We start from the raw sequence: 20,487 nt of genomic DNA, 5'->3' as shown, positions 1-20,487 counted from the left end.
TCTGGCACCACACCAGAGCACCACGAGTGCTCGTAAAGTTGTGCCAGGGGTCCTGCAATGACCTCAGCCAATTCCCTTAGTACTTTAGGGTGGAGATCGTCCGGACCAGCTGATTCGAATGCATCCAGTCCCTCCAGAAGTTCCCTAACTAGTTCCTCACTAACCCTTGGCCTAGGTGCACCTCCCCTGGGATTTAAGGGGGGCCCAGAGGGGAGGTGACTGTTCTGGTCCCTGCTCAGGAAAATGGAGGCAAAGAAATTGTTAAATATGTTGGCTTTGTTGTCTGGTGTGATGACCAAATTTCCTAGTGTGTCCTGCAGGGGCCCCACTTTACCCGGAACCTTCTTTTTGCCCCATATGTATTTAAAAAAGGACTTCTTGTTGTCCTTGATCCGGGAAGCTAGTCCCAGTTCCATCTCCGCCTTTGCCTTCTTGACTACCCCCTTGCATCCCCGAGCAACCACAGAATAATCCTCCCTGGTGATGGCCCCTCCCTTCCATTGGGTGTGCACCTCCCTTTTAGCTAGGAGTCATTCCCGGATGCTCTTGGTGAGCCATGGGGGCTTTTGCGCCCTCCTGCCCCCTTTGATCCATGTTGGGATTACCTCCCTTTGGGGTTGGAGGATCGTCTCCTTAAGGAGCGACCAGTCTTCTTGGGCACTTGGCTCCCCTCCTGTCTGCAACCTCAGTGCTTCCCCAACTATTCTCCTTAGCTCGTTGAAGTCCGCCCTCCTGAAATCTAGGGCTGCTACCTTGCTGTAGGCCTTTGCCACCTTGCGCTGGATGGTGAATTCCAGCAGGCAATGCTCACTGTTGCTCTAGGTTAGAGGAGCAGGGCTGATAGCAGTGGGGAGCCTGGTGCAACCAGCTGCTTGCTCCGCCCAGGTCCTAGCCAGGACAGGGGCCAAAAACCCTCCGAGTCCAGCATGGCTTGTGCAGGAGTTTTTATATATGTACATGTACATACATATTTATGTATGTATAAATATGTATATAAAATTTATATCTAATCAGGTTTAAAATCTTAGTTATTTGTTAGTCTTCAAGGCTTTCTGCAGTAGTGAGTCAACCTGCAAAGTTTTGGTGCTTTGAAAGAATTTTACTTCCTTAATTTTCAGTTTGATTTAAATATTAGATCCTTTCACTCTGTGTGTTATAGAATAATGGTTTTCTTTATAGTATTGTTTGTTTGACCCATCTTTATTTAGCTTGGAAAGATGAAAAGAAATCTTAATGTTTTTGGGACACACACAAGAACTGAACCATTACCAAATGTCACTGATTGGGAACCAGTTCACAACTGAGAAGGAGGTGTTGTGGCACCATGTAAGGGAGGGCATATGATGAGGGGGCGCAGTTGAGTAAGGACTGACTAGAAAGATAGGGGTTTTTTGTACAAAAAGTGCAAGGGAGCTTGTTGATTTAAAAAGTGTGAACAAAAAAAGGATAAAAAAGAGGGTTTGGAGATAGAGGGGTGTTGTGTACCAGAGTGGCCAGTTGCAGTAGAGGAGGTGTTGAGGAATGCCTGGAGGACCAACCAGGCCCATGGAGTACTTTATGTCTATACATAAGAGTACTTGATGGAGTACTTGATTTTTTCCAGATTATGGATGGATTTTTGGAGTCCATCCAGATTATGGATGGAGTACTTGATTTTTTCCAGATTATCCTTCGACAGGTTCAACAGGCTTGTAGAGTATATCTGTCTACTTCAGGTTTAAGTGTTACATTTGTTCATATCCTAAGTCAGGCCTGTCCAGCTTCTAAGCAGCCAAGGGGCCACACTGCCCAAAGCACAGAAGAGTGGGGCTGCATACTGTGCAGGCTGGACCAGCAGGGGGCACAGACCTCTGGCTACACACCACATGGGCACCTTCAGCTGCAGCATGTAGCGGTGTAGCTCCCTCCTCCCCCCCTTGCCTTTCCCTACTGCACTACATTCCCATGAATCCCCTTCTGCACTCTGTGCCCACATGGTCCTAGAATCATGCTCAACTTCTACCACACTACTGGGACGGTGCAGAAAATGGAAGCCAGGAGAGGGAGGGGAAAGCAACACCTGGTAGCCAGTTGGACAGCTCTGCTCTAAGGGTACAGACAGAAGTGCCGCTCCCAGCTGTAACTCAGAAGGATTTCTGCAAACCGCTCTGAGTTACTGCATTATCCCAAACCAAACAGAAGTTTACTGTTGGTTCAGGGATAAATTGTCACTTCTGTCTGCATCTGGAGTCTTCTTGGATTTCCTTACCATATCCTGGGCTTCCTTATGTAAGCTGTCAGTCTAGAGATGACAACAAAACTGAAAGCACTGTTTGAGTAAAGGCCACTAATTCACATTTCCCCTTCTAATACATGTATAATTTGTAGCGATCTACTTAAATTGCAGTGAGGCAAAGGGTTTTTCACGGCCTGCTCAGTGCCAGTTTCACAGTAGCCCTGCCCCTCGGCACTGATTGGTGACAAGGCTTCAGTGAGGGGAGGAGGGATGAAAGGACAGCTGCCATCTTGTCTACTGCGCTTCGTGCTACACCCTTTCTCCCATTTTATGTGCCTTCCCGTCCTGGCAGTGAGGACCACTGGCTCCCATTGGGAAGCCGGCGTTTTATTTTTATTCAATTTTTTGTTTATTTTGTGGATTTTGTGGACAATCTTGAATTTTTGCGGCTCTGCCAAATCCACAAAACTGCAAATTAAGTAGGTCCCTAAAAATCTGTGTGACATTCGGTGTGTAAAGCAAGTAGACAACCTATATAAGTGTTTCACTGCTGCTTCCCATGGAGATTTTCAGATTGAATTCTTAACTATCTTCTGAAATTCTTTAATATAACTCATAAAAAGTTTAAATATTATATTCCAAGATATATTACTGTAACATAATTTAATTATTCTGTTGCCCAACCACTGAATCTCACATAATTTTTCTTGCAATTTCTAGATGTCTGATCACTTATTAATTCACAATAACTACATCCATTCACTTGATTCCCTCATTCATAATCAAAGCATTGCACAATATTGGCTGAAATACCTATTCCTTTCTAAGAGAGCTCTATTCTCCATCTTTGCTGTGTTCCTTAGTCACTTTCTAGATCATGACCTTAACACCTCTTGCTAAATACATTTTGAAGGAATTCTTGTTTAAATGAAACTGCATTGAACAACAGACGTAAATACTTAACTCTTTACATCAGTGGTGCTCAGCTTTTTTCCTCCAACTGTTATTTTGAATTACCAATTTATCAAATCAAGAGCAGGACCTTATAAAGGGGGATAAGGCAAAATGCCACGTTTATTGATTACATGAATTAGACATAGAGGTCCGGACACACCACTCATACAGACGCACACAAATCATCCTACACATCATTACAGTCAGACATATGCAAACACAAAACAACTATTCCATTCAAATATTATAGTTACCAGCAGCAGTTGTTCAATAGGAGTATTGGGTGGCTGGCCCAGGTCTATTGAGAGAAGATGCAGATAGCAGGCTGGATTGGCGTGAATAGATGTGTCTGTGCTCTGAAGAAAGCAGCAGTTGAGAGAGACTCACTCCAGAGTCGTCTTTTATGGGGATTGGCATCCTTTGTTTTGCACTTTGGGGTTTTTCCATACCCAATTTCTGTTTTTGCAGTTGTTTCTCATCCATCTTCTGCTTATCTCAGCCCAAGGTCAGTTTGGTCGTAAAAGTTGGTATCTCAGCCTTGGAGTGTCCTTGCTACCCATCTGGCAGGATGTGTGCATTTCTCTTTCTCGTTATCTCCTTCATGCCCTAGGCCTCAAAGGGATTCTTCAGCCATCATTAATTAGTTTACTGACTGGTAACTAACACATTTGGTGCCTTGTTGCTTACAAACGTAGTTAAATCTTTTTTTCCTGTCTCTATGCCATTCTCTCACCATCCATCCTTTCACATACACTCATACATAAAGGGCATGCAGAGTTAATTCACTTATGTCAAGCAAAAGAATAGAAAATGGAGATTTCAGGTTATTTACAGGACAAGACTAACATGGTTACAGTTCGCTACTATTACACTCTATGTTAACATCAGCTACGCTAATTCAGTTCATGCTACACCTGGGCCAGATGGGCTATGCTTGATCTGTCTGCAAGCTGGATGGTGGTTCTGATCTATTGCCTGGGCCCAGTGCAGCGGCCACTAGCTGTCCTTGCGGTGGGCAGATGGGCAGCCTGGCATGAGCCTGGCCCATCAAGGGGGAAAGGGGGCTTCACTTGCCCCTTCTGTGGGGTGAGGGACATGACCTGACCTCTGGAGGGGGGGAGGGGAAGGGACCTTAACCCAGTCCCCCAGGGAAATGGGAGCATGGCTCAGCTCCATATGAGGAAGGGGAGGTGGCCCACCCTTGTGTGTGTGGGGATGTAGCCCAGCCTTGCTGTTGGGGTTGGTGGGGGGCGCTTAGCGTGGTCCTGCCAGGGAAGGAGGTGGAGCATGGCTTCCACCAGGTTCACGGGACTTGGGTATTTGCCATGGGGGAGAGTGGCTGCAATGGCTCTGCAGGCCTTAGTTAGCCTGTGGGCTAGAGGTTGAGCACCTCTGTTTTACATGATTTTATACTATGGCGGATATTACCAGAGTGATAACACAATTTCCTAGATAGGAGTGAGATAATTTTTTTTTGTTATAATGCTATGAAGATATGTTGAAGGAGATTTGCTTTGCTTATGGCATGGTTTTGGCAGATAAGAAACTTTCTGTCGATTTTGGTCAGAAAATCTGTAAGAATCATTTGTGTTTAGAGATTATTATAACTAGAATGACTTTAGGTTTGTTTGGATAGAGCCTTAATTTTTGGTACCAGAGTTTAGAAGGTTCAGGGTACAATAATGATTATTATCGTGAGTAATCAGCATGGCAGGAAATGCTCAGGTAATTTGTACATAAACAGTATGGTGGTTTTTTTTTTTAAGATAGCTGGTTTTTCTGACTTTTAAAGTTTAGCAAACTTAAGTTATATTATTTCTCTACATGCTTTTCTTTTCTAGATGAAATGAAAACTTTTGCAGGACAGCAGATTGAACCTCTGTTCCAGTTCTCTTGGCTTATTGTATTCCTTACACTCATGGTCTGTGGAGGTCTGGGTTTATTGCTTGCTTTCACAGTGGACACCAAGCTTGGAATAGCAGTGGCACTGAGTTTGTTAGCAGTTCTATATATATTTTTTGGTAAGTCATTTACTTGTCTCTATTTAGAATTGTTTTTACTCTCTTTTTATAAGTATATTCTGTACTTCAGAAAACTGAAGAATCTCTGTAATACAAAGTTAAAACTGAAGTTCCGTTTTGAATTGTTTTGGATGAGGTAATAAAAATCAAAAGGAATAAGCATAGAAAAGACAGAAAATAACACGTTTAACTTTAGTAGTGTGGATCTAAACAATAACTAAAAAAAAATCATTAAATCAGCTCCCATAATTTATATTTATGTCCTTTTGATTCTGAGTTTAAAACTTAATGTGCTAAAATGTAAATATCAGTAATTTAATAATAAAATACTAGTAAAATGTTACAGCCGTCCTGTACACTATAAACCCAGAATTTTTTACAAAAAGCCAATATAACTTCAAAAAGCCTAAATAGTTTAAGGTTATTTGAATGATTTGTGTGTTTCTGCCCTTTATACTTTAACTCTACCTTGTAACGATGCCATGACATAGGAAAGTATCTAATTAGATTTGAACAGCTTGATATGTTGTTATGACATACAGTTCAATAATCACAGTTACATTTAAGGTTGCGTCTATGAAGCCGGAAGAAGCAGCCCTCATGTACTGGTGAATCTGATCCCTAATTTGTTAGCATGAAACCATGTAACTTTTTGGTTGAGGCCCATCCAGTCTGTAAAATCTGTGAATGAGAGTTGTTCTGTGAGTTCTGATAGAACAGTCATGGATGCATCCTCTGACATCTTTGTTGGATACCAGGAAGGACATCAGGGATAAGTGACTTTAGACATAGCTTATTCATATATTTACCCTCTAAAGCAGGGGTAGGCAACTTTTTTTGGCTGTGGGCTGGAATGATCCATCCTGGGTCAGAAATCACCAGAAGGGCACTGCCAGCAGTCATTCCCAAGTGGCACGGAGAGAGCACCTTCAGCCAAAGCCTTCTGCTGCTAAATCCGCACACATCCAGGCTGGATCCAGTGGCCGCACCTCCTGCTCTTAAAGCATCTTCTGCTTGCCACTGTCAGAGACAGGATACTGGGCTTGATGGACCCCTGGTCTGACCAATTATGGCACTTGCGTTCTTATGAAAACTCTTGACATGATGAGTCAGTATTACTTTACTAAGTCATATCAGTGAATTGAATTATAACTTGCATGTTCCCTAGAAAGGAAGGGTGCTAAATTGGCAGTTATGCCAGGTATCATAAATGGTATACTTCTGAGTTACCTGAATTGCTGTTCTGGACATACTAGTCTAGAATCTTAACAGTTGGGTACAATTTAATAATAACATTATTATAACCCAGCTTCCTCAAACATAGACTGCACAGATTTTAAATATTTTTATCTGTGTGGAAAGTGTGTCTCAGTAACTGCACTTACTGTGAAGACAAAAGTGGTTTAGAACCTGTTTTTAACACATTTCCCATATCTACCTGAATTCAAGACTACTTTAAATTTAAGAATCTCCCCAATGATTAGATTCTACACATGGACAATTATATATTGTAATTATATAGCAAAGTTACAATTTTCTGTGGGTAGAATGAATTATTGGGGGGTTGCCTTAAACTTACCCCCTGCCACTTACCTTTTTGGGTGACTCTGGCTCTGGAGCAGTCATGTTGATTTTTAAATAATGTTTTCTGCTCAGGTTTACCTTCCAGTAGGTCCTCTGTTTACATGATGGCAAGACTGGGGTGATCATGGTCTGGGGAAGGCATGGGGAACAGTGGTTGCATTATTCCTCCTGGCCCATGCAGGGGAGTGGACTGGTAGGGAAAGACTCCCTGCATCTTCCTGAGACTAGGGGCTGGGGAATTGGCAGGAAGTAGTCTTCCGTTATACTTCTGGTCTCTGGGAGCAGAAGAGAGGAAGCACTGGGGCAAAGCCTCCGGCCCCTTCCCTGAGCTGGGCAGCGCCTGCTTTGGGGGAAGAGACAGGAAGCAGTGACAGCTTCTTGTAGAAGCTCTGAGACTGATCTGGGAAGGGAGTCCTTCTCCTAGACTAATCTGGGAAGGGAGTAAAGGGACAAAGCCCCTTGCCCTTTCCCCAACCTGGGGACTCTGGTCTGGGGACTAGGAGGGAGCAATGAGCAGCTGCTCCTCTGCTCTGCTCCATGTCTCTGGGAGCAAGTGGAGGAGCAGCCTGGCAACCTCTACCCAGCCATTCCTCAGACTGGGGACTCCAGTTTGAGGACCAGGCAGGGAGCAAGCAGCAGCTGTTCCCTGCCTGTGCCTAAGCTGCTCAGCAGAATTCCTCCTCACACTAGGGACTCCAGTGCGGAAAGCATTGGGTGGCTGTTCCTCCTTTCCCTTGCTCCCTAGATCTACACGAGGGGTGGGAGCAGCTGCTTTCCACATCTTTTCTGGGCCAGGGTGAGCCTCGTCTCTGGAAGGCATGGGAGCCTTTCCACACTGCTTGGTATCTCCCTGGACCAAGAGGATACGAGCAGCAGCTACTCTCTAGTGCACCCCTGACCCTCCCTTCTCAGACCAGGGTGATCCTGCTCACTGGAAGGTGGGGGAGCATTTTCCTGCTGTTTGACTCCTCTCAGTCCCCAGGAGGAGTCAGGCGGTGGCAGAGAAGTCTAAAGGTGCTCATTTTCCCAGGAAAACTCTACCAGGAGCAACCTCTAGTAGGTCAGAGAGGGATTGTTTTTCTCCTGGAAAAATCATTTTGTTCTGGGAGAAACTGTGAATGCCTGTACACCTGTGTTTTCTATTGGGAGAGCTGTGGTTCTCCTGGTAGAACTGTAACATCTGTCTGTGGCCAGAGCCACCTGTGGTTTGTTGCTTTACCTTCGTCTTGGTGCTTAAATTACAGCTAGTGCTCTGTTTGCCAACAAAGACTGAATACAGTCACCTTTAGAGCCCTTAAATGCTGCTTTTCATTTGCTCCAGGGGTCCATTGTTCAGTGTAACCTTGTACTTATATTTGTAAAGCCTGAATTAACTGCTTACAAAAAAAATCTGGATACTAGACAGAAGAAAACAATGCTATGTGCTGTAGATAAGCTACTTGGCTTCAACAGCTCTGTAAGTTTTGAGAAGTATTAAGGTCTTACCTGTTTAATTTTTTATAACTTGATTTTTTTTTTAATATTCTTTAATGCAGCTGTGATTTATTTTGGTGGCCAAAGAGAAGGAGAGAGCTGGAACTGGGCTTGGGTGTTGAGTACAAGATTGGCAAGACACATTGGATACTTGGAGCTACTTCTCAAACTGATGTTTGTAAACCCACCAGAATTACCGGAGCAAACCACTAAAGCTTTACCCGTTAGGTTAGATATTTTTTTTTAAATAATTCATTTTCACATTGGTATCATATTGCATATAGTAGGAACATTTAAATGTGTGTAGTTATTTTCTTTCTAATAACTATTTGGTTCTGGCATGGAATCAAGGTAACAAAATCAATGTAAAGTCAAATTTTCTGTGTGAAAATGATGCTGTCACTAGGAAAAGCATAAAAGCATTTAAAAATCGATCACATTGACATCACTTGAAACATGCAACAGTATGACTAGCTTTTTCTTCAGAATTTTTTTTAACTTTATTATTTCAAAGAGGATCCCATTCTTGTATGTACCATGTATTTGAATGTAATATAAAATACAAGATGTAATTGATTACTGGTAAAGTTTGTTATACAGAGGGTCTAATATTAGTGTATGCAAAGTCTCATTGTGTCTACTCCAGTAAAGTGAACAGTCCTTGAATTTAGGTTGTTACTGTGTTTGGATTTATGCTTTAGTTTTTATTTTTCTTGTGATATAGGAACTTTATACTTTTTATTATTCCTGCGCCTTTTTAATAGAGCATGTAACTGCTGAAACACTGAAGCTTTTCATACTGCATACGTCTGAGAGAATCTTGCATGTTAATAATTTAATATAATTGCTTTTAAACTATTATATTTGTAATATCTTCATCTGAGACACTGAAATATGAAAATGATAAGACATGGGAGGAGTGATAAGAGCAAATGAAAGATTGGAAAGGAGACAGGAGGCAGCAGAGGAAAAAGATTAAAGCACTAACATCAGTGAAACATCTGTGAATAATCTTAAATTAAATGGTTACAGGGTTATTGTTTTGCCCCGTTTGAGCGGCATTCTTCAGTTGAAGAGGCACAGGAAGCTTTTATTTCTACTAGCCAAAATTGATTTAAAATTACATGTTCTTTTCCTGGTGTTTCAGATTTCTGTTTACTGACTACAATAGACTGTCCAGTGTAGGAGGAGAAACTTCATTGGCTGAAATGATTGCTACCCTTTCTGATGCATGTGAAAGGGAATTTGGTTTCTTAGCAACAAGGCTTTTTCGAGTGTTCAAGACAGAAGATACACAAGGTATTTATTTACCTGTATGACCTTTCTGATTATTCCATTTTATTACTCTCTCATAAAAATTGTTCCGTTTTTTCACACCCTGTATATATTTTATCTAAACTATAAAATAGAGGTGACAGGAATTCATATGAAAGACTTATGCTCTGACTACTTCCATTTATCTGTGGGGAGAAAAGTCCTTTAGAACCATTTCACCTTTTATAATCTTTCTACTCCATACATTGTGCATGCAGCTTGTAGTTTCTTAAAATAACTTTTTAAAGGATTATCAACAAAAGTTATGTATATGCTGGTAGCAGTCTGTCTTGAGCTGAAGTTATTTTCCTTTGCAGTTAAACTCCCTCCTTTTTGACAAGTTCAGAGGAAAGGGCATTAAGGTGATGTTCAGAGTGGGTGGATATTTCTGACCTCCCACAGACAGAGTATGGTGGGCTTTTTTCAGTAATAGCTATTTGAATGTCCAGGAACTAAGAGGGGAGTGTAAAAGGGCTTTAAAGTTGATAACTGACTTAACATGCAGAGGGGAATATATCCATAGTAGCATGGGATGTTGTGAAGACATGTTTCTCAGAATGCTTCCCAGTCCAGTGCAGACATTTTTTCCATTTTGTCTGAATTCAGCTTTAGCCAGTTTTCTTCATCTAGTTGATGAACTTACTGGGCATTGAGGAAACTGTTATGTGCTGCTGCTTTGCTATGGCTCTTTCTTATTACAGTAAAAGCCTGCTTTAGTATCTTTAATCCTGAAAGAACCCAACCTTGACTTCACTTGCTTCCCCAACTACTATCATTCTCTCTTATTGCTAGACAAATCAAGCACTCTCATAGAAATTGCTGTCTGGTGTTGCTTATCTGCAGTTTCCCTTCTAGACATTCATTAGTCTGATTTCTGTCCTTTGTATGCAAGTTAAATTGTTCTCATTAAAGTCTCTAATGACCTCTTCCAAACCAAAACTCAGACCCTGTACTTTATCCTTATCCTTCTTGACCTGTTAGCCAACTTTGACACAATTAACATGCTTTTTCCCTTGACTTCTTTGACTTTGTCCTTTCCTAGTACTGTATTTTATAATATAACACACAACTAAATAAGAGAAACACCTTATTTTGGGGAAGGCAGAATGAAAACAAAATTTTGGAGCTATGGCTGAATGGAATAGGGACAGAGCCTAATTTTCAGCCCGCTCCCTATCCTCTTTCTGCTCAGGCAAAAAATACAGTTTTAACCCTTTCACACCTGATTTGACTGCTTTTGCCTGAGCTGGAAAAAGTGGGGGAATGAGCTAAAGATTAGGTTTTGTCCCTATTCCAGTTCAGCTATGAAAGGATTAAAACTGTATTTGCTGCTGAAGACTGGACTCCATCCTTCCCCTCATGTGGCTGCTTGTGGGGGGGGGGAAGGAAGGGGGCAAAGGGGAAGGAAAAGAAGCAGCAGCCACCTTAGTGTCTCCATGTTTCTATTCTGAGCAGAAAAGCAGTACATAAAGTGGGTGTAGGATATGAGTAAATATGGTAACCCATTCTCTCTCTCTCTCCCCACCCCCTTCTCCCACCCACCACAAGTGCTTCTTTAATTTATCCTTCAGAGGATCTTGCCCATTTTCGCATCCTTAGGCTTTCGGTGCATATATTGAAAGGTTCTGTTCTTGGGTGTTTTTTTTTTTTCTCTTTTCCATTTACACTTCATCTCTGTAATCTTATTCACAAATAAACATTCGGCTGCCATCTTTTGTCTGACTCAGATTTATCCCTCTACTCCCCACTTGTTATCTCCTGGAAAAACTAAAAAAACAGCTGATTTATTTTCAGGCATTTTTTTTTTTATGGTTGCCTATCTGCCAGCTGAAGCATAACATAACTGCAACCCAGTTCTTACTCTGTTCAGTTATATTCTCCATGTGCCTTCTTTCCTTTTGCTTTCTTCATCTCTGTGGACAGCTACATCCTGCCTGACACTTAGATCTGGAACTTGGGAGTTACCTTCTACTTGAATCCCTATTTCAGTCCTCATGAAGCTGGATATTAATCTTGCAAATTATTTTTGCACAGTGTATCTAAAATAGTCTTTCTTGTCCATCCACTGACTTGAAATTAGCTATCCAGGCCCTAAATACCTGATGGTTAATGACTGTAATGTTCTTCTCCTGGCTTTGACAAGTGCAGAAAGTTCTTGGGTGAAGTGGAGACAATCAAACCATTTCACAAAGATTACCTACATTCAATATGGATTTCTTGAGACAACAGAAACAGGAAACTGAAAATCAGGATGGATACGTCTTATGTTGGAAGAATTTTTTCCAGATTTGTATGTCATTGTTCAGACTTAATCGCATATAAGCATACAAAGATATTTTTGTTTAACTTGATCCTCTCACAAAGTGATTAAGTTAATACATTTTGTATCAAGTTAAACGTAAATTTTAAAGATGGGTAACTTCAAATATTTTTGTTTTATAGGTAAAAAGAAATGGAAAAAAACTTGTTGTCTCCCATCCTTTGTTATCTTCCTCTTCATATTGAGTTGCATTATCGCTGGGATCACGTTGCTGGCCATTTTTAACATAGATCCAAAGAACATGACTGTGAATGCTATACTGATATCAGTTGCATGTGTTGTCGGTTTGGCCTTTATTTTGAACTGTCGTACATGGTGGCAAGTAATAGATTCAGTCTTGAATTCCCAGAGGAAACGTCTTCATAATGCTGCTTCCAAGCTTCACAAGCTGAAAAGTGAAGGGTTTATGAAGGTAAGTGCAGTGTGATGAATCATAAAGGGTACTGCAATTCTTATAAAACAAGGCTTTATCAAGCCAAGCCTGGTAAACTTTATGACAAGTTTTGCTTTGAGAGTTATAGCTACTGCATACAATCTATCTAATCAGCCAGCTTGATTGGCTGAATACATTATTGGTTTGCAATTTTTATTTTGTAGTAGAAGGACAAAATGCAGGAAAATAAATTATCTAAATGGTCTATATAGTGTGGTAAAAGCTGGAGTCTCAAATAGAATTATGATTAAATAAAATCACAGAACCTTAATTACAAAAGTTACCACACTTGCAAAGCTTTGATAGTTGTAAATAATTTCCCATTTGCAATCTCTGTGACAGACAATATCATATCCATTAAGAGCTGTACCTCCACTCTCTTCATCTAATGCTCCATTCCAATTAAATATTAAAAACAAATCTTGGAATTGATATATTAAAAAAATATATCTTAGAACAAGTCTTAGACTTGAATATTCAAAACAAATATTAGAATATGATAGCCTACTTAAGTTGGGAGAAAAAACACAAGAAGAAAGAAACTTTGTATCTCCTTTGTAGGGGTTATTTAGCCTTCAATTCTATTGCGTATGAATTCCCTTGTCAGTGCTTAAAAATGCTTAATTAATGGTTTTATTGGCCTTGGTATTCATTTTAGAAAAAGATGACTTATGAAAAGCTCATTGCAACAGAAGTTGAACACTTTTTCTTAGTTTATGATCATTGTGTTGAATGTCTTCCTTTGTTTTACATTTTTAATAGGTTCTGAAATGTGAAGTGGAACTGATGGCCAAAATGGCAAAAACCATTGATAGCTTCACTCAGAATCAGACAAGGCTTGTTGTAATCATTGATGGATTGGATGCGTGTGAACAGGACAAAGTTCTTCAGATGCTAGACACAGTGAGTCTGATAATTTTGTAGCGGTGACCTTACCTTCACTGGTTGTTCCTTAGTTGATACAGATTGTCCTAGCTTGAATAGAAGCTGTAACAGTTTATACTAGCTTATGAGCAAGTCCCAGAAATGATGCAAGACTAAACACGTTAGTGTTAATGTAGGCTTTCAAGATCAGCAGATCACATTGGTATGATCTTGACTAGCCCTTTTTGTTAAAGAAGGTTTTTTTCCCCCCTGCTTTTCATATACTGAATATATAAATTAAATAGCTTTTAAATGAAAAGTATTCAGAAGTTAAGAATTAAGTTTAAATTTTGGGGTGTATATCATGGATACCCAATTTTTGGGTGTATATCACACTATTCTCTGGATACCATATAATGTAAACACTTCTCATTAAAATATGTAATATTCTGATATTTACTTAAAAGTAATATAGAAAAAGCATGTTGTTGCATCCTTTGTTTTTTGAACTTACCAGAACAAAATTAGTGTACAATGTTAACGCAAAGACATTTTAACTGTACACAGAAACAACAATTCAGTCTACTTTTTTCTTGTTGCAGGTACGAGTCCTGTTTTCAAAAGGACCATTTATTGCTATTTTTGCAAGTGACCCACACATCATTATAAAGGCAATTAACCAGAATCTAAATAGTGTGCTACGAGATTCAAATATAAATGGACATGATTACATGAGAAATATAGTCCATTTGCCTGTTTTTCTTAACAGTCGTGGTCTTAGTAGTGCAAAAAAGCTGATGGTAGCTGCAACTACCAATGGAGATGTTCCATATTCAGATAATACAGGTAAGGTTGTGCTGTACAAAAGACATATAGCTAGGTCATAAAATAAATAAGCTCAAAACCACATTCTTAGTCTTTGTAAGAATGTGGCATTTTGCAACTATCTTTTGCAAATATTTCATAGTTTATTACAAATACGTTTACTTGTTGGAATAAACACGTATAATAGAATGATATACATATTTTTAACAGGAAAATGTCCTTCTTTTAGGATTGCATGAAGAAGTTGACAGAAGGGTTTCTCAGAATAGCCTTGGAGAGATGACCAAACTTGGCAGCAAAACTGCTCTCAATAGGCGGGTGAGAAAAATACTAGAAGGGGAAGTGCTTGTAATATACCTACTTTTCTTTTGTTTAACCACTTTAAAATAAACTTATTACAATGTCAGCTTTCAAGCCTATCCTTCCAAAACAACAAATCAAAGTGGTGGTGGTTGGGGGGGACCTGATTTTTAGGTCAGTGAACTTTGGCTCTACCAAAAGTCAAGGCAGTTTGAGTTTACTCAGTTGCTAAGACACTTAAATCCAGGAGGTGGTTGTTTGGAGTGCTTAGCTAATCCCAAACGTTAGAATGACACAAGAGGAAGGGCAGCCTTTAAATAGGATTTACATTCATATTTACTTTGTAGATCTCTTGGTACTGTCTAGCACTTCTTGATTCATCTTGTATGGGGTGAGGAGTCCTGCAAGCTAATCAGTTGGGAACAGTATAGATGCTGAACTTCACTTAGGCATAATTCAGCCTGCTTGCTCTTTTCTGTAATTTCCTCAACTAGACAAAGAGAAATAATGTAATCCTTACCCTGAGCAGTAAAGGTGAACAGCTCCTGTAATAGTGATTCACAGTCCTTCAATCCTGTATTCAGTAAAATAAAGGAACTCTTTCACTCCTTAACTACAAAAGCAGAAATGAGCTGCTAGTGTCGTGGAACTCCTTTACTATCTCTCTCCTGCCTTCTATATATCAGTTTCCATGTGGACGCTCTGAGGGTTTGTGCCCCTCTGTTACATGAAGTAAAAATATGCAACCTTACAGTATGCCTATTTTAAAGGCTATTTTTTTCTTTTGGCCTTAATTTTAAAAATTAAAGAAAGTGATTTTTTTCAGATGTGGCAGGTATTAGCTGTTTGCAGAGACAGTACAAGAAAAAAAAATTATGGTGTTCTTACAAAATACTATGCTGATCCATTATACTTTGCTAATATGAGTCAGCTTGTTGATTGTTATAGAGTTTTCTGTTAAAATATTTTCACAGTTTTTAATAAACTTTTGCAATATAAAACCTATAGCAGCCAATTACTCATCTGACAGGGAATTGACAGTAACCTCATTTCCCTTTCTATTACATGTGATATACTGTAGTGCAAGGGTGGCCAGCCTATAGCACAAGTGTCACAAATGGTGTGCACAGCCTGTGTGTGTGGCATGGGGCAGACCAAGGAGGGAGCAGGCAGCACAGCAGCAGATATTACAGGAAGTCAAGGAGCAGATTGGGCAGGGAGCATGAAGTAGAAAGCAGAAAGCAAAGCAGAGGATTGATTGGGCACAGGATGGGGATCAGAGTGACACTTGTGGAGGATGCATGACTAATTTGTGTTGTGTCTTCCAGAAAGGTTGGCCCCCACTACTGTATGGCATTCACAGTGTTTTTGTGCTTTGCAGTTGAGGCTTTAAGTGATGATTTTGGGGGATCCTTGGTTAAATGATTTCCTCCAAATGCAGGGATCTGGACTCTGGTGTAGGAAGTTCCTTCCAGTCCTATGCTCCTGTGTTTCTGAAGTGAAGTCATTTAAATACATAAAATTTAATTAAGCTAAGTAGTATTTTTGCTTTTTAAATTCAGGATACTTATAGAAGACGACAGATGCAGCGTACTATTACTCGCCAGATGTCTTTTGATCTGACCAAGCTTCTAGTCACAGAAGACTGGTTCAGCGATATCAGTCCTCAGACGATGAGAAGATTACTCAATATTGTTTCTGTGACAGGTAGATATGACGTGTGTATACTGGGTACAGTACATATTATGGCATACTGATTGGATAAAATGGCAGCATGCTTACAAGAGTGAGGTGTTTTTACAATGCTTATGTGCTTAGAGTGAGCTGTGTACCCATATGTAATTGCCTACTACACACACCTTTCTCCAAAAAATTAGCCTTCCCAAATTGGTGTGCATGCCTTAAGTGGGGAAGCTGATTGTTCTTTGCTAGAATAGAAGGGTGGAGGATTATAAGCATTATTGCATTACTGCTAGATATCTGCTGTGCTTCTTCCTCTGCCAGCCTCAGGAAGGGAGGGGTGAAGTTCACTTTTTAAGGTCACAGGTATGGTGTTAATCCTCTCACAGCCACTACTGCCACAGTCAGGATCCCCTGAAGTCAGCATTCAGCCATATTTGGAAAAAATCTTCATTCTGCTTTCCGTAAACGAAGCGTGCGTCTTTCTTAGGGTTATGTATGCTAGGAAAATATGGTACTTTCAGTAATACAGTTATAAAAAGAATCACAGGAGTCTACTGTGTGAGGGGGAATCCAGAGTTGAGATTTAATTTATTTTTTTGCAAATTTTTCTGCAAAAGAACCAATCTAAATGCTGGGCACTTTAAGAACGATATTTTGAAAGGCAAAATTCAAGCTTTCCCAGTATTAAAATTTTTTTTTAAAGTAAAAGCACTGTTTTAGAGTGCTAACCAGTGTGGCCCAAAACTTCAGTGGCTTCCCATCCCGAAGGCAATATGAAAATTAAATGTTCTAAACTTGAACGTAGACTGTCTTAGAATTTTTTGCAGTTGCTGTGTTTTAAATTAATAAAAGTCCCATAGGCCCCCTCTGCATGTTAAATGTATTATGTGATAAACAGGTTAATTGTGCAATTAATTTAGACTGGGTGCAAGTGCAGATTAACCATCATGTCATAAAAGGTCCATTCAATTATATAGTTAGAGCTTGAAAATATGTAATAACCAGGGATCTGGGTTTTCCACTTCCCATGGGAAAAAATGGATTTCCCCTTTTACCTGAAAAAAATGCAGATTTTTCATTTTAACAGAGAAACATGTAGATTTTGCACTTCTGCAGAGAGCTCTATGCAGACTGGCACAATTCCAGCCTTCAAAGGGCTGGGGAGAGTGGAAGGAGGGCGGTCAGAGATTGGTGCAATTTTTTTTTCTCCCACCTTTCTCAGAAGCATTCAGTATTGGCTGCACCCAGGGCTGGGAATTTTGACTGGGGGGTGCCAGTGCTCTTTCTGGGAGGTTCCTGCTAGGGTAGGAGTGGGCACAATACAACCTACCAACTGATTGGGTCTGGCCTGTGGCTGCCCCACGGTGCTCCACATGGAGCCAAGCCACACCTGGTCCTGCTGGGCAGCCTGTGCCACATTCCCATCAGTGCTCACCAGCCCAGGCCCCAACCATGCAGTTTCTGGCAGGGCTGTTTCTACTGTCTGCCCAGAGCTGTGGAGCAGCAGCTGCAGTTGGAGGCAAAGAGAGCAGAACAGGCCACCAGCCTTGGCCCAGGCCCTGGCCAGCACTCACAAAGCATCTGGTGCAGCTGCAGCCAGGCACATGCTGCTCTGCTCCCCTTGTCTCCAGTGGTGAGTCCTACTTCCATTCCTGCTGTGCTGCTCCAGGAGAGCAGGCTTCAGCTTGCAGCTCTGGAGGCAAGGGGAGCAGTGCAGCAGTTGGCCAGCTGCAGCCACATGAGGAGCAGCCCCATCAGAAGCTGTGCGCTGGCTAGGACCAGGGCGTGGACTGGGACCAGGGCTGGCAGGTATGAGCGGGAGCACTGCATGGGCTGCCTTGGGCAGGGCTGAGCCCTGTGCAGAGCACTGTGGGAGGGCAGCTGCAGATTGGGTGAGCTCTGCTGCATGTGCCCCGCTGTCTCCCACTCTCACCCCTGGCTGGCTCCCAGACAGCCTCCTTACCCTCTACCTCCCCCACATGCATGCACACACTTCTTCCACAAACCACCATACACCCCCTGCCATGTCCCCCTGCAGGCCAGGGCATGCAGGGAGTGGATCGCCCACCAAAGCCCTATATGAAGTTTTGCAGAGTTACTGGGGGGTGGGGGAGAGAGGTGCTGATATGACCCACGATAGCTCAGTAAAACTCCCTATATGCCCTTGGGGTCCAAATAATTGCTCCCCCCTGTACTAGAGAGTCTTGGCTCAGGGTCTGACTGATCTTCATGTTTTAGGTCAGGAAGGAATTTTACCTCATGATGAGATTGTTATGGACTGTGGGGTTTTTGCCTGCTCTCTTCCTTGGATCTTGTGAACATATATTAACAACTCTTTACAGCAGCAGAACACTGACTGCCATTGTCCCCCTGCTTTACTTGTGGCAGGTTAGGATGCTGTGCCTTGTAGTTGTGCAACAGGGTTAATTTTGTGTAGTTTTAATAATTGGTTAGACCAGGATTTGTATGGGATGGTTTGGAGTGGGATTATCTTGCCTTGGGAAAGGGGTTGGACTAGATGTGACTTCCAAAGGTCCCTTCTAGCTGTTTTTGATTCTCTGAATGTCCTGAATGTGGTGCCAAAAGAATGTGGTTGAAATTGGGCAAAAGACAGGCAGTGAGCAGTCTTCCTGGTGATGAAGCTTTGCTATAGGATCCTAATTCTTACCTCTAACAGGATGGCTATTGTCCATTTTCCTGTTTTACAGCTGAGGCTCACAGTTGTGATGTTGTTTGAAATTGAGATAGGTATCAGCTAGGATTTTTTATGATAAGTAGTATAATTAGTAAATTATATTACTTGTGATATGAAATTATTTTAGGTCTATAATGTTAGATTTAAACTACCATGAACTTTTTTCTGCTTTCTGCTATTAAAGAATTATAAGGCTTTTATCTGTTATATAAAGTTCAACACAAGTTTGTGCCATTTAGAAGTAATGTTTCACCTCCCTCACTTTTTTGTTTTTTAGGACGTTTGTTGAGAGCAAATCAGATCACTTTCAACTGGGATAGACTAGCTAGTTGGATCAACCTTACAGAGCAGTGGCCATACAGAACATCTTGGCTGATACTGTATTTGGAAGAGACTGAAGGAGTTCCAGATCAACTGACTTTAAAAACCATTTATGAGAGGTAAGCCTTGTTATAATAATGACTTATATCAGTGGTTCCCAAACATTTTGTATCAACAGACCACTGTCAGACCTCGAAATTTATTGCAGATCACCATTCACTCTTAGTAGTTAATTTTTTAATTGCAAGGGGGTAGCTATGATGTGAGCTATGGCCTACCCATAGATCATGCTTTGGTGATCACTGGTATAAATTGTTAATGATTGCTCTTAACTGTTAACAAATGTTCACTTTTTATAACAGTGCTACGTGAAATTTCAACACTCTTTATCCCCCCTATACTAAAAAGATTTCTTTTAACTATTGGCAAATGTTGACTTTTTTGTGATGTTTGCTGTTAGTTAATGCAGGTACGCTGTAAACATATGGTGCGTTCTTTTATCTACTGGTTGTTTTATTTCTTTTGGCTAGCACAGTCCTTTTTTCTCTTCAATGTACTTATCCCAATGAGGAAATTTGTGTTATATTCTAGTGATGATGATATTCTAAAAGGGAAGTAATATATAATTTGATAATATACCTAAAAAAAATAAAATAAAAAATTCTGGGTGTCTATTTAAACCTTCTGGTGATTTTATTTTAAGTATGGCTGGTTAAGTCATGTTAAAGCTGCTAAACTTTGTTTTATGGTATTCAATTTTTATTTTCTTATAACAATGCTAATTGATTGGGGGTCTTGACATATTAACAGTTATTACCAGTGTAATTTATATGGGTTTTGTATAATGACCAACTTTTCTGGGATAGGTAGATAACTACTCAGAGTTATTTTTCAACCAGTTAGCCAACTTATGAGACTATCATCTTGTACAATATTACAAAAGACTTACTTTTCCCTTCACAACTATCTGCTGTTGTGTTCCCTGCTTCTTCCCCAATCTGTTGCATACTGCTCACAGAGGCTTCCCATGCTACCTGTGGCATGCATGTCGTGTGTTGGCCATTCCTGCTGTAAATTGAGGTAATTTTGCCCAGTGTTGCGGAGAGACAGATCTGAAAGAATAAGGATAAAACTGTACTAGCATAAGTTACACTGGTGTAGGTTTTATCTGTGTCCATCCCACAGTAGCTGTTAAGTAATGACAAAAAGGCTTTAATTTGCTCCTCTGCCACCTGTTAGCAAACCATGTGCTAGTTGCTTATGATACCCTGAGGTAGCTGCACATTTGCCTATTCCTGATTCTGGTGTAATTTACATCTATTTACAGTAAAATCCCTGTTGTCTGGTATTTGACTAACCAGAACACTAACTGGAATTTCTGGCTTGCTGGCCGCGGGCAGGAGGGAAAGCTCGCGTGTGGTGGCCACCGCTGCCACCCACCACCCTGCACTATAGCCACTCTGTGTGCGGCCACTGCTACCCCCC

General features: G+C 40.8%; 1 protein-coding gene across 2 annotated transcripts in view; it reads left to right on the top strand.

Annotated features, from left to right (window-relative positions):
• KIDINS220 (kinase D interacting substrate 220) overlaps positions 1–20,487 on the top strand; it is a 162,844-nt gene that overhangs the window by 65,082 nt on the left and 77,275 nt on the right. For both annotated transcript variants that reach the window (XM_019520724.1, XM_019520723.1), the window contains exons 14-22: positions 5,011–5,190; positions 8,310–8,475; positions 9,395–9,546; positions 12,004–12,293; positions 13,077–13,217; positions 13,781–14,024; positions 14,233–14,321; positions 15,866–16,010; positions 18,959–19,121. In XM_019520724.1, coding sequence (XP_019376269.1) covers positions 5,011–5,190; positions 8,310–8,475; positions 9,395–9,546; positions 12,004–12,293; positions 13,077–13,217; positions 13,781–14,024; positions 14,233–14,321; positions 15,866–16,010; positions 18,959–19,121 — 1,570 coding nt within the window. The remainder of the gene's footprint in view (positions 1–5,010; positions 5,191–8,309; positions 8,476–9,394; positions 9,547–12,003; positions 12,294–13,076; positions 13,218–13,780; positions 14,025–14,232; positions 14,322–15,865; positions 16,011–18,958; positions 19,122–20,487) is intronic.

Source organism: Gavialis gangeticus, unplaced genomic scaffold (genome assembly GCF_001723915.1).
Source record: "Gavialis gangeticus isolate Ggan-Ray unplaced genomic scaffold, GavGan_comp1, whole genome shotgun sequence".
Taxonomy (NCBI): Eukaryota; Metazoa; Chordata; order Crocodylia; family Gavialidae; genus Gavialis; species Gavialis gangeticus.
Note: the sequence above shows the minus strand (reverse complement) of the source record. Positions and strands in the feature narration are given on the sequence as shown.